Below are 16546 nucleotides of genomic sequence, written 5' to 3' on the forward strand. Positions count from 1 at the left end.
CACAGATTCAAATAGGGCTAAAAAAAATTCTGTGGCATGCTTAATGTCTTTCTGAGCTGATGTTAAAAGCCCCCGTACTTTCCAAGTGGCCCTGTGAGCATGAAGGACTAGGAAGGCATACCTGGATTCTGTGTAAATATTGTTTTTTTACCAGCAGCTATTTGGAGGGCTCAGGTGAGACCAATTAACTCTGCTTTTTGTGCCAAGGTTCCAAGCAGAAGAGGACAGGCTTTGAGGACATCTGTCTGGGTTACCACTGCATAGCTTGCTTTTCAAGTTCCATTTTTTATAAAGCTGCTTCCCTCTGTGTAGATTAAGTCTGGATTTCAAACGGGCTGATCAGACAAGTCCGGCCAAATGGAATAGACTTCTTCAGTAGTTTGGAGGCAGTCATGTACCGGCTCACCTATAGGGTTTGTTGATAACAGGCTGGCTGCGTTCAGGATAGAATTTACTTTGAGTGTGACCTCTGGATTGTCCAGGACCTGGGCTTTGTAAAGGGCCATTTGGCCTGTTGTGAGCCAGAGCCCACCTTTCTGCTCCAGTATGATGAGAATTGCATGAGACACAATCATAGTGACAGGCCAACCTAAGGTAAACTTTTCAGCTTCAGCTAAAAGGAGGCGAGTCGCTGCTACAGCCCTAAGATGGGTTGGCCATCCCTGAGGGACTGGATCTAGAAGTTTTGAAGAATATGCTACTGGTCTTTTCCAAAGACCCAGTTTTTGAGTTAAGACCCTTGCTGTGACTCCCCTCGTTTCATGTACGTACAGTTTGAAGGGCTTTCTGAGGTCTGGAAGTCTGAGTGCCGGGGTAGAGGCTAGCTTCTTTTTTATTTTCAAGAAGGCTTGTTAATATTCATCTGTCCACTCAAAGATGTAAGAGTCCTTTCCTTGGGATCCAAATCCTGCAAAAAACAGCCATACCTAGAAAGCCTCAAGGTTGCCTCTGGGTGGTTGTGGTGGAGATCTGGTGGATGCCTTGTTGGCACTCCAGTAGCAGAGCCTGCTGACCTTGAGAAATCTGGAACCCTAGATAAGTTACCTTTTGTTATAAGATCTGAGCCTTGGCAGTGGATACTTGGTAACCAGCCTGGACTAGAAAGTTCAAAGTTAGAATTGTGTTTTTATCTGAATACTCTTTGGTAGGACTAACGACAAGAAAGTTATCTACATATTGAAGGAGACTCAGAACCATCTGTAGACCCCAGAGATCTTTTGCCAGGGCTGTTCCAAAAAGGGTGGGGCTATTTTTGGAAATTTGAGGGAGAACAGTCCAGCAATATTGTCGTTTTTCCCCTGAATAGGGTTCCTCCTATTCAAAGGCAAATAGCTCCTGAGAATCAGGAACTAAAGGAATGCAGAAGAAGGCATCCCTCAGGTCCAGAACAGTGAACCAGGCGTAGTCTGGAGACAGGAAGGTTAGAAGAGTATAACGGTTTGGAACCATAGGGTGCAGGTCTTCAGCTACCTGACTGACTGCATGTAAGTCCTGCACAAACGATATTCTCCTGTTTTTAGCTTCTTTACTGAAAGCACTGGAGCGTTGAAAGTGGATTTATGCTGATGGATGAGCCCTGCTTGTAGACATCTTTTAATTTGGGATTGTAGACTGAGCCTAGCTTCTAATTTCAAAGGGTATTGTTAAGACGAGGAAGTATGGAAGTATGGACCGGATCTGCATTTCAAGCTTGGCCTGCCTCCCCTTTAGCCCACACTAGTGGGTTAACAGCATTTATAATTTCTTCTGGTATTTCTCAGGAGGAAACCATGGGGCTATGGGATAAAGCTAACAGGGAGGCCTAGAGCCTCCATCTGTTTTCAGGTGCTCAATTTTCCTTCTCAAAAGCTGATCTGACCATTTAATTTTGATAACAGGTCCGAACAATGGAATAGGACATTCTAGCATATATAAGAAGCTATGAGTCAGGGAGGTTTCTTCTACTTGGCACTCCATAGGCTGTAGAAGCTATCTTATGGAAGGCTTTCCTGTTGCCCCAATTACTTGCAGAGTTTGGGGGAAAAAGTGGTCCTTTCAGGTGATTCAAAACAGAATACATTTCTTCTGTATCAACAAGAAAATCTACAAGGTTATTTCCCACCTTTAACGTGAGCAGAGGCGTGGTGGATGAAGCTTGGAGGTGGGTGGATGCCCCTAGTCCTTGTGAGTCTGAATTTGCAGGCTGGGCAAATTTAAGCACCTCAGGGGCAGTTGGACTTTGGCTGAGTTTCCAGTTCAGACATTCCTTCTTCCAGTGCCCCTCCTGTTTGCAATAAGCACACTGATTTCAACCTAGCAGGGGAAGGCTCTTTGACAATGCCGAGGGAGGTTGCCCCTTCATACAGTTATGGTGGCCTGGTTTGAAAGGGTCTTGAGCCAGATCAACCACCAGGAAAGCTGCTTGATGTTTGAATTTCTGGGTTTCTTTCTTTTCCTGGACTGATCTCTCCTGGCATGCACTTTAAAGGCTATTTCAACTAATTGTGCTAGGCCCATACCTAGGCTCGCCTTGGCTTTTCGTAACTTCTTTCTGATGTCTGGTGAACTTTGCCCAATAAATGCTATATTCATCATTTTTGCATTCTCTGAGTTTTCTGGGGCTACATCTGTATATTGTTGGAATGTGGCAAAAATTATTTCAAGGAAGGTAGATGGATCCTCAGTCAGTCCTTGACAGACCTCATAGAACTTATTTAAATTTTTTTTTTGTTTTGGACTGCCTCCTTTCAACCATGTGATAAGTCTGAAAATGGTTGAGCCCGCCATTTCCCAGAAGATCATTAGGGTCCCAGGTAGGCTCCGAAGAAGGTGTTACTTAATGAGGAGCTTATCGAATAAGGTTGTTTGGCTGATGGAGGTGTTCCACTTCTTCCCTAGCTTTACCTAAGACTAATCTCCCCTCCTCAGGGCTCCCGAGAATATCCAAGAGCACCTGACAATCAGCCCAGGTAGGGTGATGAGTGGTAAAGACGGAAGTACAAAGGTCTGCCATATGTTTTTGATCCTCTTGTTAAGGAGGGAGATTGTTTTTCTATTGAACAAATCAGATGTAGAGAATGGAGTGGGTACCCAGACAAATTCTGGAGTTCCATTTGTCTTAGTGGATAATGCCCTGTTGCCTGTTGCCCTGTGTTGGGTGGGGAAGTCCCCTGTCTGAAAGTCATACCACCTCATGTGTGCGGTGGGGAAACCATCTCTGAGCTTGGCACAGCCAGCCCAGATGGTTCCAGCAGATACAAGGGTGGGGCTGACGGCAGAGAAAGAGGGGAAAAATCATCTTTCCCTGGGGAATCCAAGACCTTGTGTCTCTTTACCTCAGTTTGAACCATAATTTTATATTGCTTTTGAATGTTTTTGTTGTTATACAAGGACATAAAGTTATCAACATACATTTTCTCAACCCATTTACCTTTCTGAGTGTAAAACAAATATAACTGAAGAATAGTATTATAATTTAGGGAACCATTTGGGAGCCAATGTTCCCCATCAGCCATTTGATATTGTGGCCACGCAACACTGCAGAAAAATTTCATCTTACTTTTCTTCGTAAGATCATAACTAAAAAAAAAAAAAAATCCCAACTAGCTGGGATGTATCCTAGGGGGCTGAACTTTGGTATATCTTATGTGTTCCCCAGCAAGGACAAGCAAATCAGTTTGTCATTTTTAAGGTGTTAAAAAATAAAACCCTGTATTAATTCAAAAGAACAACAAAATATTTGATTGCTCCATGATTTAATAAGCAGTTTGCAAATTGGGGCAACGTTTGCCTCGTGCACGAGTAACTTGCTTCCAGAGAATGGAGAATACACAGAGACTCATTAAGTTTCGCTTAATGAGTACAGGATTCTGTGGTGAAGAAAGAAAGCCCGGTGGCATAGTGGTTAAGAGCTACAGCTGCTAACCTAAAGGTTGGCAATTTGAATCCACCAGGTGCTCTGTGGAAACCTAATGGGACACTTCTACTCTGTCCCATAGGGTTACTATGAGTGAGAATCGACTCGACGACAGCGGGTTTGGTTTTTTTGGTTTTATGGTGAAGAAGTACTTAATGGCTACTGAGCTAGCATTAAAAAGAGAGTCCAGACAATTTTGTCCTTTTACCCATTGTTAGCTATGAGACATCTTGAAATTAAAATTTGGAGAAGCCCAGTGTTTTTCATTAAATCACAAGGTAATGGTTTTGTTGTTGACTCCTCTTCAAACAGGGAAGAAAAGTTAACTAGTCACTTTGGGCAGAAAAAAAACAGGCCAGTGAAGCCCCCCTAAACCGAACCCACTGCCATTGAGTCGATTACGACTCATGGTGACCCTACAGAACAGAGTAGAACTGCCCCATGGAGTTTCCAAAGAGCGCCTCGTGGATTTGAACGCCAGCCTTTTGGTTAGCAACTGTAGCACTTAACCACTACACCACCAGGGTTTCCAGCGAAGCCCCAAGCAGGATTAATTTTGGGTCAAGAAGTTTTAGGTTTGTGGAAAAGAAAATCTCTTGAAATAAAATATCAATTTTTAAAAAATGGTTTATTTCACAAAGGCAAGGAATGGGAATTTTGAGGGTCTGTGTCTGGTCTTTAAATGCTTGGCTGCTAACCAGAAGGTCAGCGGTTCAAGCCCACTAGCTTCACTGCAGGAGAAAGATGTGACACTCTGCTTCTTTAAAAGATGACAGCCTTGGAAACCCTATGGGGCAATTCTACTCTGTTTTGTAGGGTTGCTATGAGTCAGAATCAACTCAATGGCAACTGGTTGTTTTTTTTTTTTTTTTTTGGTTGGGTGTCTGGCTTTATCATAAGTAGACAAGGGGCCATCGGTGAGTCTTATCTAAGTCATATGGGAAGGGTGGTTCTTTGCAGTAAGCCATTTTCCCTAAACACAAAGGGTGTTGAGGTTTCTTTAACCAAGGCTGTTTTCCAGAATCGCAGGGTTCAGGTAAAACTCAACCTGAGCTGAGCTCTCACTTATTTTCATGTGATAGCAACGAAACAGCTTTACTGAGCAGCTGCTGCCTTGCCAGGTACTTCCCATACACGGTTGGATAAAATGAGATTTCCTCTTCCCTTCTGGGAAATTAGGATGATTCATTTTGGGCTGGGCACCCTCCTCATGTGTCAGTGAAAGAAAATTTCATGTAATCCAGGGCTGGGGCAGGTGTTCTTTCAGCAAGTGAAAGGGAGAAACCAAGGACCAGGTTGACAGCTTCCTCTGAGGGTACTGACCACTGTGGAATATACCCAAGGACAGATAACTACAAATAGAGGAGACTCAGTGACCGTAAAATTGCACAAATCCCCTTTGTGATAAAAAAAAAAAAAAACCAAACCCATTGCGGTTGAGTCAATTCTGACTCATAACAACCCTTGAGTCAATTCTGACTCATAGCAACCCTTGAGTCAATTCTGACTTATAGCAACCCTATAGGACAGAACAGAACCGCCCCATAGAGTTTCCAAAGAGCGCCTGGCAGATTTGAACTGCTGACCCTTTAGTTAGCAGCCATAGCACTTAGCTACTAGGCCACCATGGTTTCCCCTTTGTGGTAAGGCATCTGTTAACTGTAAACTTGCTCAAAGTTTGTCTTATGCAAAGTATTTAACTTAACTTATCCAGAACAATTTGCCCTTTTCCCTTGTTTCCTGACAAATTACTCTAAAACTTTGGAATTTCCTCAGTAGTAGAGGTGCCTTTATTATTCTAAAATGTCTGGACAACCCCTGAGGATTTGTGCAAATGAATGGGGGCTGGTCAGGCCGACAAAGGCCACCTGGTAGTCTGGTATCAGCTGACCTCAGGAGGGAGGGAGCAGGAGTCCATCAACCATGCCGGAATTAGCCAATGATGAGTTTTCTACACCATTGCCTCCCTTTCCTCCTTAAAGCCTCATTTGGACTGGCCTGGCCTGAGACAAGCCCTCCAGTTTTTCCGTACAGAAAGTTCCCCCTGTGTGCATACGGATTTAACTACTCAAATAAAACAAATATGCTTTAATTTACTTTGTGCTTTGATTATTTTAACAAGCTCATTAGAGCTCAAGCTAGGCTTAATTAGTTCAAGAAATGAAGTTCAGTTAAATAGATGATACATTAAAGAATTAAATAGAAGAAAATTAGAAAGGACTGGCAGCTAAATAGAGGGACTCTGAATCTTGCCTGTGGATCAGGAGAGGGTGTGAGAAGGAAATTCATGCTGAAGGGTAAGATGTGTTTTGACTTTAGGTGTTTTAGGCCAGAAGCTGAGGAGTCCCTGGGTGGTGCAGACAGTTAATGTGCTTGGCTTAGTTGAAAGGTTGGAGGTTCGAGTCCACCCTGAGGCACCTTGGAAGAAAGGCCTGGCGATCTACTTCTGAAAAATCAGTCATTGAAAACTATGGAGCACAGTTCTACTCTAACACACATGGGGTCACCATGAGTTGAAATCAACCACAGTAACTGGTTATTTTCCTTCCTCTACCTTTGACTTTCCACACTCCCTGCAGCAGTTTTAGTACCTCAGGACCTGTCAGTCTCTGGAGAGTGTCTGTACTGCCCTCTGGTGGTGGGACAAAGTGATACAGCCTCCTGCAAAAGTCCATGGTGCCTGCACCTCTCAGAGCTAGGTTCTGAGCCTGTCCTGGGAGAAGAGAAACATCTCTTCTTCGCGCCTTGCTCTGCCAAACTCCCCGAAGAGCTCAGAGCCAGGTTAGAGAGTCCAGGGTAAACTACTTCTAGGGACTGGAGTCTGAGATGATGCCGATGTTGGACAGTAGTGGTTTGGTGGTAGAGTTCTCCCCCCGCCCCCCACATTGTAAGATTCCATTTATATGATATTTCCAAAAGGCAAATCTAGGGAGAAAGGAAATAGATTAGTGGTTGTCTAGGTAAGGGGAGAGGTAAGGGTTAATGGGGGATTAGAGACTGACTGGTAACAGGTACATTTTGGGGAGATAAAAATGTCCTAAAACTGGATTACAGTGATGGTTACGCAATTCTGTAAGTATATTAAAAAGCATTGAATTATACACTTTAAAACGTGTATAATTTACAGTGTGCACATTAAATATCAATAAAGCTTGTCGTTGTTGTTGGTCGACGCCGTCTAGCTGGCTGTGATTCATAGTGACCCTATGTACAGCAGAACGCAACACTGCCCAGTCCTGTGCCATCCTCACAATCCTTGTTATGCTTGAGCCTGTTACCACAATTTTGTGAGTTAGAGCCGCCTGCCACAAATAGCCAGTTCTTGAGACAAGGTGAGGTGGGTAGCAAGAGCTTTATTAGATATACCAGTATATGGAGACAGAGGGTAACGATCTCCTTCTAAAGTCGTCCATCTCCCCGGATGACCGATCAGTTCGGGTTTTTAAGGGAAAAGGGGCATTAAGTTTTAGGGACTTGTGGAATATGCACTCTCTTTCTTCTGTTTGGTTTTTGATAGTCCTATCTCAAACATGTTGATCTTTTCCTGCCATTATCCCATCAGCTCAGGGGGTAGCTGGCGCCATCCTTCGTCTTATTTGACAGGCTTAGATCAATATTACTTGTTTTCCACAGTCTTACAGGGAAACATTGGTTAATACTTAACCATTTGGGGAGTTAATATCAAGATCTTACTTGGAGGCAGGGATGGGCTAGGCGAGGGAAAGGAGAGAAAGAAGGAAAAAAAGGAAAAAAAATTGGCTCAGGCACTGTTCAAGACATGGCTGAGCAGCCTGTTTCAAGCCCATTGTTGCAGCCACTGTGTCAATCCATTTCGTTGAGGGTTTCCCTCTTTTTCTCTGACCCTCTACTTTACCAACCATGTCTTTCTCCAGGGACTGATTCCTCCTGATAACATGTCCAAAGTATGTGAGACATAGTCTTCTCATCCTTGCTTCTAAGGAGCATTCTAGTCGTACTTCTTCCAAGACTGTTTTATTCATTCTTTTGGCAGTCCACATTCTTCGCCAATACCACAATTTAAAGTCGTCAATTCTTCTTCAGTCTTCCTTACTCATCACCCAGCTTTTGCATGAATATGAGGCAATTGAAAACACCATGGCTTGGGTCAGGCGTACATTAGCCTTCAAGGTGGCATCTTTGCTTTTCAACACTTTAAGGAGGTCTTTTGTAGCCAATTTGCCCAATACAATGCATCTTTTGATTTATTTTTATTCATTTTTATTTTTATTGTGCTTTAAGTGAAAGTTTACAAATCAAGTCAGTTTCTCATACAAAAATTTATGTACACCTTGCTATGTATCCCTGGTTGCTCTCTCCTAACGAGACAGCACACTTCTTCTCTCCACCCTGTATTCCCCACATCCATTCAGCCAGCTTCTGTCCCCCTCTACTTTCTCATCTCTCCTCCAGACAGGGGCTGCGCACAGAGTCTCATGTGTCTACTTGAGCCAAGAAGCTCACTCCTCACCAGTATCATTTTCTATCTTATAGTCCAGTCCAATCCCTGTCTGAAGAGTTGTCTTTGGGAATGGTTCCAGTCTTGGGCTAACAGAAGGTCTGGGGACCATGACCGCTGGGGTCCTTCTCTTCTCAGTCTGACCATTAAGTCTGGTCTTTTTACGAGAATATGACGTCTGCATAAAAAAAAAAAAAAATTTTTTTTTTTTTTTTTTTTTATCCCACTGCTCTCCTGCTCCCTCAGGGGTTCTCTGTTGTGTTCCCTGTCAGGGCAGTCATCGGTTGTAGCCAGGCACCATCTAGTTCTTCTGGTCTCAGGCTGATGGAGTCTCTGGTTTACGTGGCCATTTCTGTGGTGGTAGAATTCCTGCTATCCATGTGAGAGACCTGGGTTCGATTCCCAGCCAACGCACCTTATGCACAGCCGCCACCCATCCATCAGTGGAGACTTGTGTGTTGCTATGATGCTGAACAGGTCTCAGCAGAGTTTCTAAGAAAAAAGTCCTGGCAATGGACTTCCAAGTATTAGTCATTGAAAACCCTATGGATCACAACCATCCAGTCCACAACCAGTCATGGAGATTGTGCAGGACTAGGCAGCATTTCCTTCCATTGTGCACGGGGTCTCCATGAGTCGAGGGCCAGCACAATGGTAGCTAACGATAGCAACAACATGCATACGAACTGGGTAACAAACGAGGTTGTCATGAGTCTGAATCAATTTGATGGCACCAGGATTGGTTTGGTTTGGTTAATGGTCCAGATACAGAAATATCCAGATCTTCCCTGAGGGCCTTGTCTGGCAAGATTTAGGCTGAATGTTAGGAAGACAGTGTGTCCCTGACAGTTTCCCATCCTCTTTCTTTCGGGGCAAGTGGGAGTCCCAGTGTATTGGAGGTGCCAAGGGGTAGTCTGCCTCTCGCATCCCTGCCCCTTCTTTGGGCCAGTCCTCTGCCTTCCGTCTTAGGGGACTCGTTTCTCACACTGGTACACTCCGCCTCCCGGGATATGAGAATGAACTGGAGCTTCTCCGGAGTTCCCTGCCGATGAGTACGAATTTACGCCCATTAGCATGGTTGCCGGCCTTTCACTGGCTCTGGGACCCCAAGGACTTGAGGGTGGAAAGACCAGGCCTTAACAGCATCCCCCACCCCAGGTTTTACCAGCCCCCTCCGCAGGGCACTTTTGTAGCCCGTGAATCAGTTCTGGCCTGGGTATGGTCACCTGGTCCTGCGGGGCAGCCAAGCCAGCCTGCAAACCTGGACACCTGCCCGTGGGGCTGTGGAACCTGGAGTCCCATTGCTGGGCCTGGGAGCAAGAAGCCCTCACTGGTGCCCTTGTGGAATCCGAAGGCTGTTTCTGCCTCACCTCCCACCAAGGAGTGCTGGGTGTTCAGTGAGGCAAGACATCCGCTCCACATGGAACAGCCTCCTTGATCCAGGGAGGGGGTCACCTGAGTCCTGGACATGTAAGCAGCCCTCCCCGATGATGCTCAGGCACTGTGTCCGTGTCTGGGTCCCTGTGCATGTCTGCCAGACTGGCTTCCATTCATGTCTGTCAGACTGGCTTCCATTCATGTCTGTATAAGGGAGGACAGAGCTCCGCCAGAGTCGGCTCAACCTCTAGGTAAGTAATCAGATGCCAAGGGCTACTAATGGGGCAAGGTGTCCCCAGTGCCAGTGCATTCTAGCTCTGGTGTTGCCTGTCGGTGACACCCTGACCAGAGGAGTCTGTGCAGGGGGCAGGGGTGCCATGAAGAGCTTTTCCCATTTCCAGATGACTCCTGAAAAGCAAACTGTCCCCTGAGGCCAGAGAAATGAGCGAGTCAACAGCTTCTCGGATTTACACAGAGTCACGTGTCCCTACATGGTGGTATGGCGGTTAAAATGAATAGGGGCTGTGCTTTTCTGCTTTTCGAGGCCAATTTCAGAAGGGTGAGCTGGAAATCCTGTCTCCAACACACCCAATTTCAGGGGGTGAGGAATTCCATAGGAAGATGGATGGGGAGAAGCTTTTGGAGGAAAGAAGCAGTCAGGGTCCTTAAGGCTCAGAAGAGAGTCCAATGTGCCCTCATACATGTCTTCCTATGTAATAAAGGAATTCTATTTCATCACAGGCTTTTCTTAACTCAGGGCTCAAACTGCTTCTAAATCCCTGGGTCATAGGTGAAGTTAGCTGTTTCCCAATTGACACTAGTGCAGAAAACTGGGGAAGAGGAATTAGGGTAGGCCCCTGAGTGGCCAACGGTTTGCACCCAAATACTAACCTAAAGGTTAGTGGTTCCTACTTGACCAGTGGTACCAAGGAAGAAAGGCCTGGCTATTGGCTTCCATAAAAATTACAGCCAAGGATGTAGTCAAGGTCACTAAATTGTACATGTAGAAATTGTTGAATTGGTGTATGATCTGCTGTGTGTATTCTCAACAGCAACAACAGAAAATACAATAAATTATTTAAAAAAATAAAATAAAGATTATGCCCAAGAAAACCCTATAGAGTAGTTCTACTTTATACACATGGGGTCACCATGAGTGGGAATGGACTTGAAGGCAGCGGGTTAAGTTTTTTTTTTCCCTATAAATTTACCATTTATTAGTTTGTAAATTTTTTTTTTTTTTTTTTTTAGCACTATGTACCATGTGGAAACTCTTGACACACACTTCTCCCACCCCCTCCCAGGAAGGCTGGGGCAGTTGTTGATCAGCTTCTCCCTTGACTCCTGTGACCTCTTCCTGGTGATGGTGCCCCTCCTCCATCAACACCAAATAAGAATGAAAACTCAGGAAAACAGCTCAGGACAACTTAATTAGTTGCAATGATCTTCTATTTTTTTCTTGAGAAAAGTATCACATTAAGAAAAATTTTTTACTTTGAGCCTTGGTTAATAGATAGCAATTAGCATTTTTGAAATACTAAAAAATCATTAGGTTTAAAAAACTGACCATCCAGTTGTGAACATTTTGAGTTTATTTATTTCTCATACTAATAGCTTAAGAAGAGTTCTTTCCGGAACTTTTTTTTTTTAAATGATAAATAGGGAAAACAGAGAACAGAGAGCCAGCATATGGATAATAGATGTTCTTGAAAGTGGGCCTGTAACAAACGAATCAGAAAGATTTAATGGAGCTGAAAAAAGAACAAGGCATGCATATTGAAAAAGCTTAAAGTGCCAGGCAAGATCAATGAAAAGAATACTACACTGAGGCCTATCCTAGTAAAAATAACTACATACATAAGGAAAGGGTAAAGAGGGAGGGGGAAGTCCCATAAACACCCATGTGGTAACAAAGAAATGGAATTCTCCTCGGACTCAGACTTCAGAAGTGCGAGACAAAATCCTCGGAAGACAGGAAGACCGTAGAACAAAGTTTAAATCAATTTTGAAGGTGAGAAGTTGTGATAAAAGATATTTTGTAGCAAAATATCTTTTGTCATTAATTTATTAAAACAACAGAAAGGCATTCTGAGATACGCAAAGACTCAGAAAACATACCATCCATTTGTCTCCCTTTTAAATCACTTAAAGATATACTTCAGATGACTGAAAGATGGCACAAAAAAGAAGCGTGGAAAGGTTATGGCAAAAAAGGACCAGCCAGGAACCTTGAAACAGGGAAAACAGAAATACATTAATATTATTCTCATAAATATGGGTCATCACATAGCACAAAATTTTTTTGAACATTTTTATTATGCTTTGGGTGAAAGTTTACAGAGCATATTAGTTTCCTACTCAAAAAATTTATACACAAATTGTTTCATGACATTGGTTGTAATCCCGGCAATGTGTCAGCACCTCCCTCCACAACGGGCTCCCTGTTGCCATTTGTATGGTTTCCTTGTCTCTTAGTGGCTTCCTTTGCCTTAGTTGAGTGGTGTTGACTTCCCCTATATTGTTACCCAGTTGAGGTCTGTGCCCTGGAGCAGTTGAGCTAATGAAACATAGTCCAAGTCAGAAAAAGAGAGAAAGTTTATTAGGAGGTGGCACCAACAGAAGTCCGGCAGCAATGCAGGCTATCTTTACAGAGTCCCCAAAAGCAATTTTTACATCAGAGCTTATGTATCATTTTTGCAAGGTTTACATAGTGTCTTCAAGCATGTCTCTCTCTTCACCAAAGTTAACACACGTTTTTTTTACTATCTAGTCAGTTTTTTTTTTTTTTTAGTCAGTGGTTTCCCCTCTCTGGCCCTCCCCTTCCTAGTAACCCTCAAAGATTGTTTCTCTCTGTGTGTAAACCTTTTCTTGAGTTTTTATAATAGTGGTCTCATACAATATTTGTCAGTAACACAAATTCTTGATTTTTGTTTTATAAGGAGCACTGACGGCCAGTCTGGAAACTCCAGTGTTGTAGTGGTTAAGTGCTACAGCTGCTAACCAAAAGGTTGGCAGTTCAAATCCGACAGGCGCTCCTTGGAAATTCTAAAGGGCAGTTCTACTCTGTCCTATAGGGTCACTATGAGTCGGAATCAACTCGGTGGCAGTGGGTTTTGGTGGCACTGTGGTTAAGTGCTACACCTGTTAACCAAAAGGTCAGCAGTTTGAACCCACCAGCTGCTCCTTGGAAACCCTAGGGGGTGGCTCTTCCCTGTCTTACAGGGTTGCTATGAGTTGGAATCGACTCAACGGCAAAGAGTTTTTTTTTTTTTTTTTTTGGTTTGTTGGCATAATGGTTAATCGCTCGGCTGCTAACAGAAAAGTTGGCAGTTTAAACCCACCAGACGCTCCTAGGGAGAAAGATGTGGCAGTCTGCTTCCGTAACAATTACAGCCTTGGAAACCAATAGAGCAGCTCTACTCTGTCCTATAGGGTGGCTATGAGTCAGAACCAACTTGACAGCAACGGATTTGATTTTTTGGTTTAATTATTACATAACGTTTGACATAACAAATAAATTATATAATATACAAATAACCAAATAATGATTTATTTAAAGTAATTGAATAGAGTAAAAACAATAAAAAACATTTACGTACAGTAAAAGATGAAATATTTAATAATGATAATGACCATCCATACTATAAGACAGTGAAAAGACAGGAGTGAATTAGGGAGCTGAGTGGCATAAAAATAACACTTTGCCTTAAATATGTGGTACATTAAAATAGCATTTTACTTTTGACTCTGATATAAAAAAAAAAAAGTTAAAAATGCATTTGGAAAACTTACAAGTAAATATGGAAAGAATTAAAGTATTGAAGAAGGTAAAAGCAAAGAAAATGTAGCCAAAAATAACATGAAAGTAATTGATGCACTGTGGTATTGGCAAATGAATAGGCAAGTAGATCAACAGAACAGGACAGAGAGCCCAGAGATAGACCCACACAACTACAGTCAACTGACGTTTGGCATGGAGCAAAGGCAATCCAACGGAGAAAGGGGAGTCTATCCAACAAATGGTGCCGGATCAACTGAACAGCCACAATCAAACAAACCAATCTGACCACCTTCAGTGGATGTTAGGGAACCCACTCATTATTCTGGACATGGCTCTATAAGGACTCAAGCATTTATCTTACCTTTCCCGGACAAACTATATATCAAGGTAACCAAATATTGCTGAAGGGAAGTTTTTTTCCAGAAGAATTCTGGTTAATAAATACAGAAGGAATAATAGGATCCGAATGTCATCATTTTGCTAGCCCTTGTGAGGTAGTGAATTTAGGCAATGGTCCTTAGTGGCTGCTAAACTCCTTCGGTGAAAGGAGGATGAAGTACTGTGTAACAGGTGGGTCAGGCTGACCTCCCTCAAACCTACTGCCTGATCTTAACATCACAAATGAAATACACAGCCCCACCTGTGAGGTCCACTTGCCCCCAAAACAAAACAAAACAAAACAAATCCCCCTCCAAAGCTGAATCTAAACAAGTCTTGAAATCTGTTAGTTGCTGTTGATTCCAACTCATGGTGACCTCTTGTGTTACAGAGCAGAGCTGCTCTTCCATAGGGTTTTCTTGGCTGAAATCTTAACGGAAGCAGGTCACCAGGCCTTTCTTCCATGGTATGTTTAGGTGGCTTTGAGCGGCCAACCTTTAGTTTAGCAGTCAAGCGCAAACCATTTGCACCACCCAGGGCTGACTACTAATTTACAAAAGTTGCTGAGGAGAGAGGAACACACCACTGATGGAATGCAACTGGAAAAATAAAGAATATGAAAAATTTTATAGGAAAAATGGTTCAGATTCTTCAATGAATACATAGCAAGGAAAGAAAGGGGGAGGGGCTTATTGCTTGAAAGAGACTTACAAGACAGATTAGCTAAATCCAGTGCCTGGGACTTATTTGGGCATCTGATTTGAACAAATCAACTGCAAAAAGAAATTTGTGAGGCGGGGGAGGGGCGGAATTCAAATTGTGACTGGATATTTGATGATATAACAGAAGTATTAAAATTTTGGGGGATAAGATAGAAGTTTTTGGGCTTAAGGAGGAACAGTTAAAGACTGTGGACGGTGTGATGATGCCATGAAGATCTGGCTTTGTGTCAAGGGGGAAGCCAACAACATCCCAGGCTCCTTGGCAATCTAAAGACCCACCAAGGTCACACCAGTGGGGTCCTGAGGTTAAGGGGGCCTCACATTCTCTGGAATAAGGTCACGGAGGAGCCAGGAAACTGTTCTCATTGGCTTCACCAAAAATAAGCACATCTTTGAGATCCTTTTCCAATTCTGCCTCTAAATCAAGCCCCACCTGACCAAAATCAGAGGTCTGAAAGAGAAAACAGCAAACAAAGGCATTAGATGATTGAATCACTCATGGTTTTGGGAGGAGCCCTCCTATCCTTCCCTGACCACTGGCCTTCCCCATCAGGCAGAGCTAGGGGTTGGGGAGACACTACTACTAAAATATTGAAATGGATGAGATGCTGCCCAATTGTTGACTTGGACCCTACAGGTGATCTGGACTGAGGACTGGGTTCTGACGACTAAAAAACTTGAGCATAAGGCTTGGGGCAAAATAGATAAAGAAAAAGCATTTCCTGAAAGCGTGCTCTTTAAAGGAAGGAAGACTCTCCTGTTCTCCAAGGCTAAGACTGTGCCAGGCATCAAGGGGTTCACTGGGTCAACCTCTTCTCCCTCTAGCTGTAGAAGTGGACACCAATCTATAATTTTTGGTTTGTGAACGAGCCAACTCCTGGCATGGAGGAAGAGGAAGAGGCTAGAGGGAGCTGAAGATCTTCTTAGATACTTTCCAAGAACTATCAGTACTGTGAGAATAAAAATCAGGGTGAACTCCTTAAACTGAAGTTAAGAATGGCTTGGATTTCCGGCTAGCTCAACCAGTCCTCTCTTTCTAGTTACAAAGACAGTCACTAACACTATTGTTGTTGTTGCCATTGAGTTGATTCTGCCTCATGCAGCCCCATATGCATGCCGAGTTAGAACTGCTCCATAGGGTATTCAAGGCTGTGACCTTTTGTAAGCAGGTCACCACGCCTTACTTCTGAGGAGCCTCTGGGTGAGTTTGAACTGGCAACCTTTAGGTTAGCAGTAGAGTGCTTAACTGTTTGTGCCATCCAGAGACTCCTAACCAACACTGTAAACCAAAAACAACAACAAAAACACTGTACCTGAGATCAATTTCAGATGTTTGAGTCCACTCGGAAATTTAGATGTAAAGAAATCCAGGTGTGTGCATCTGGCAGTTTGATTTATTTAATTTAATTAAGTCATTCATTTCTGTATTTCTGAGACATGGAGAACAATGAAAGCCTAAGCTGTCTCCCCGCCCCCACCCCCCCAGTGGGAAGGAGAAACAGGAAGGCAATTTACTGTTCTCGGTGGAGCCAGCAGCCTACCTGGGAACAGACGACTCCTCAGGCACCATTCACAAGGACCCTCTCCTCTTCGGCTTGCTGACTTTTGCCACCCACCCCTCAGTCCCTAGGTGTCCTTGGGTGGTGCAAATGGTTGTCTGGCCATTAACTGAAAGGTTGACAGTTTGAACCCACCCAGAGGCATCTAGGAAGGAAGGCCTGACAGCCTGTTTCTGAAAGGTTACAGCTATGAAAACCCTATGGAGCACAGTTCTACTCTGCACACACGGGATCACCATGAGTTGGACTTGTCTTGACAGCAACGGCTTTAGTTTTTTCTCACCCCTGCAATGCAGAGACAGTTTCCTTATATAACCTTTACTTTTCGTAAGCCTTCCCCAGGATGAGACTGGGTGC

At 43.6% G+C, this 16546-nt stretch overlaps 1 protein-coding gene across 4 annotated transcripts in view; it reads right to left on the reverse strand.

Moving 5' to 3' along the window:
• Positions 1–16546, reverse strand: part of LOC104846635 (sp110 nuclear body protein-like) — a 77429-nt gene that overhangs the window by 15866 nt on the left and 45017 nt on the right. Inside the window, exon 4 of one of the 4 annotated variants that reach the window (XR_010322213.1) lies at positions 11912–12306. The exons of 2 other annotated variants lie outside the window; for them this stretch is intronic. Coding sequence is in view for 1 of the 2 variants with exons in the window: in XM_064286580.1 (XP_064142650.1) it covers positions 12271–12306 (36 nt within the window). In the remaining variant the exon portion in view is untranslated. Of the gene's footprint in view, positions 1–11911; positions 12307–16546 lie in introns of those variants that run through there. One more of the 4 variants, XM_064286580.1, reaches the window with a different exon arrangement.

The sequence above is a fragment of the Loxodonta africana genome, chromosome 6, assembly GCF_030014295.1.
Source record: "Loxodonta africana isolate mLoxAfr1 chromosome 6, mLoxAfr1.hap2, whole genome shotgun sequence".
Classification (NCBI taxonomy): domain Eukaryota; kingdom Metazoa; phylum Chordata; class Mammalia; order Proboscidea; family Elephantidae; genus Loxodonta; species Loxodonta africana.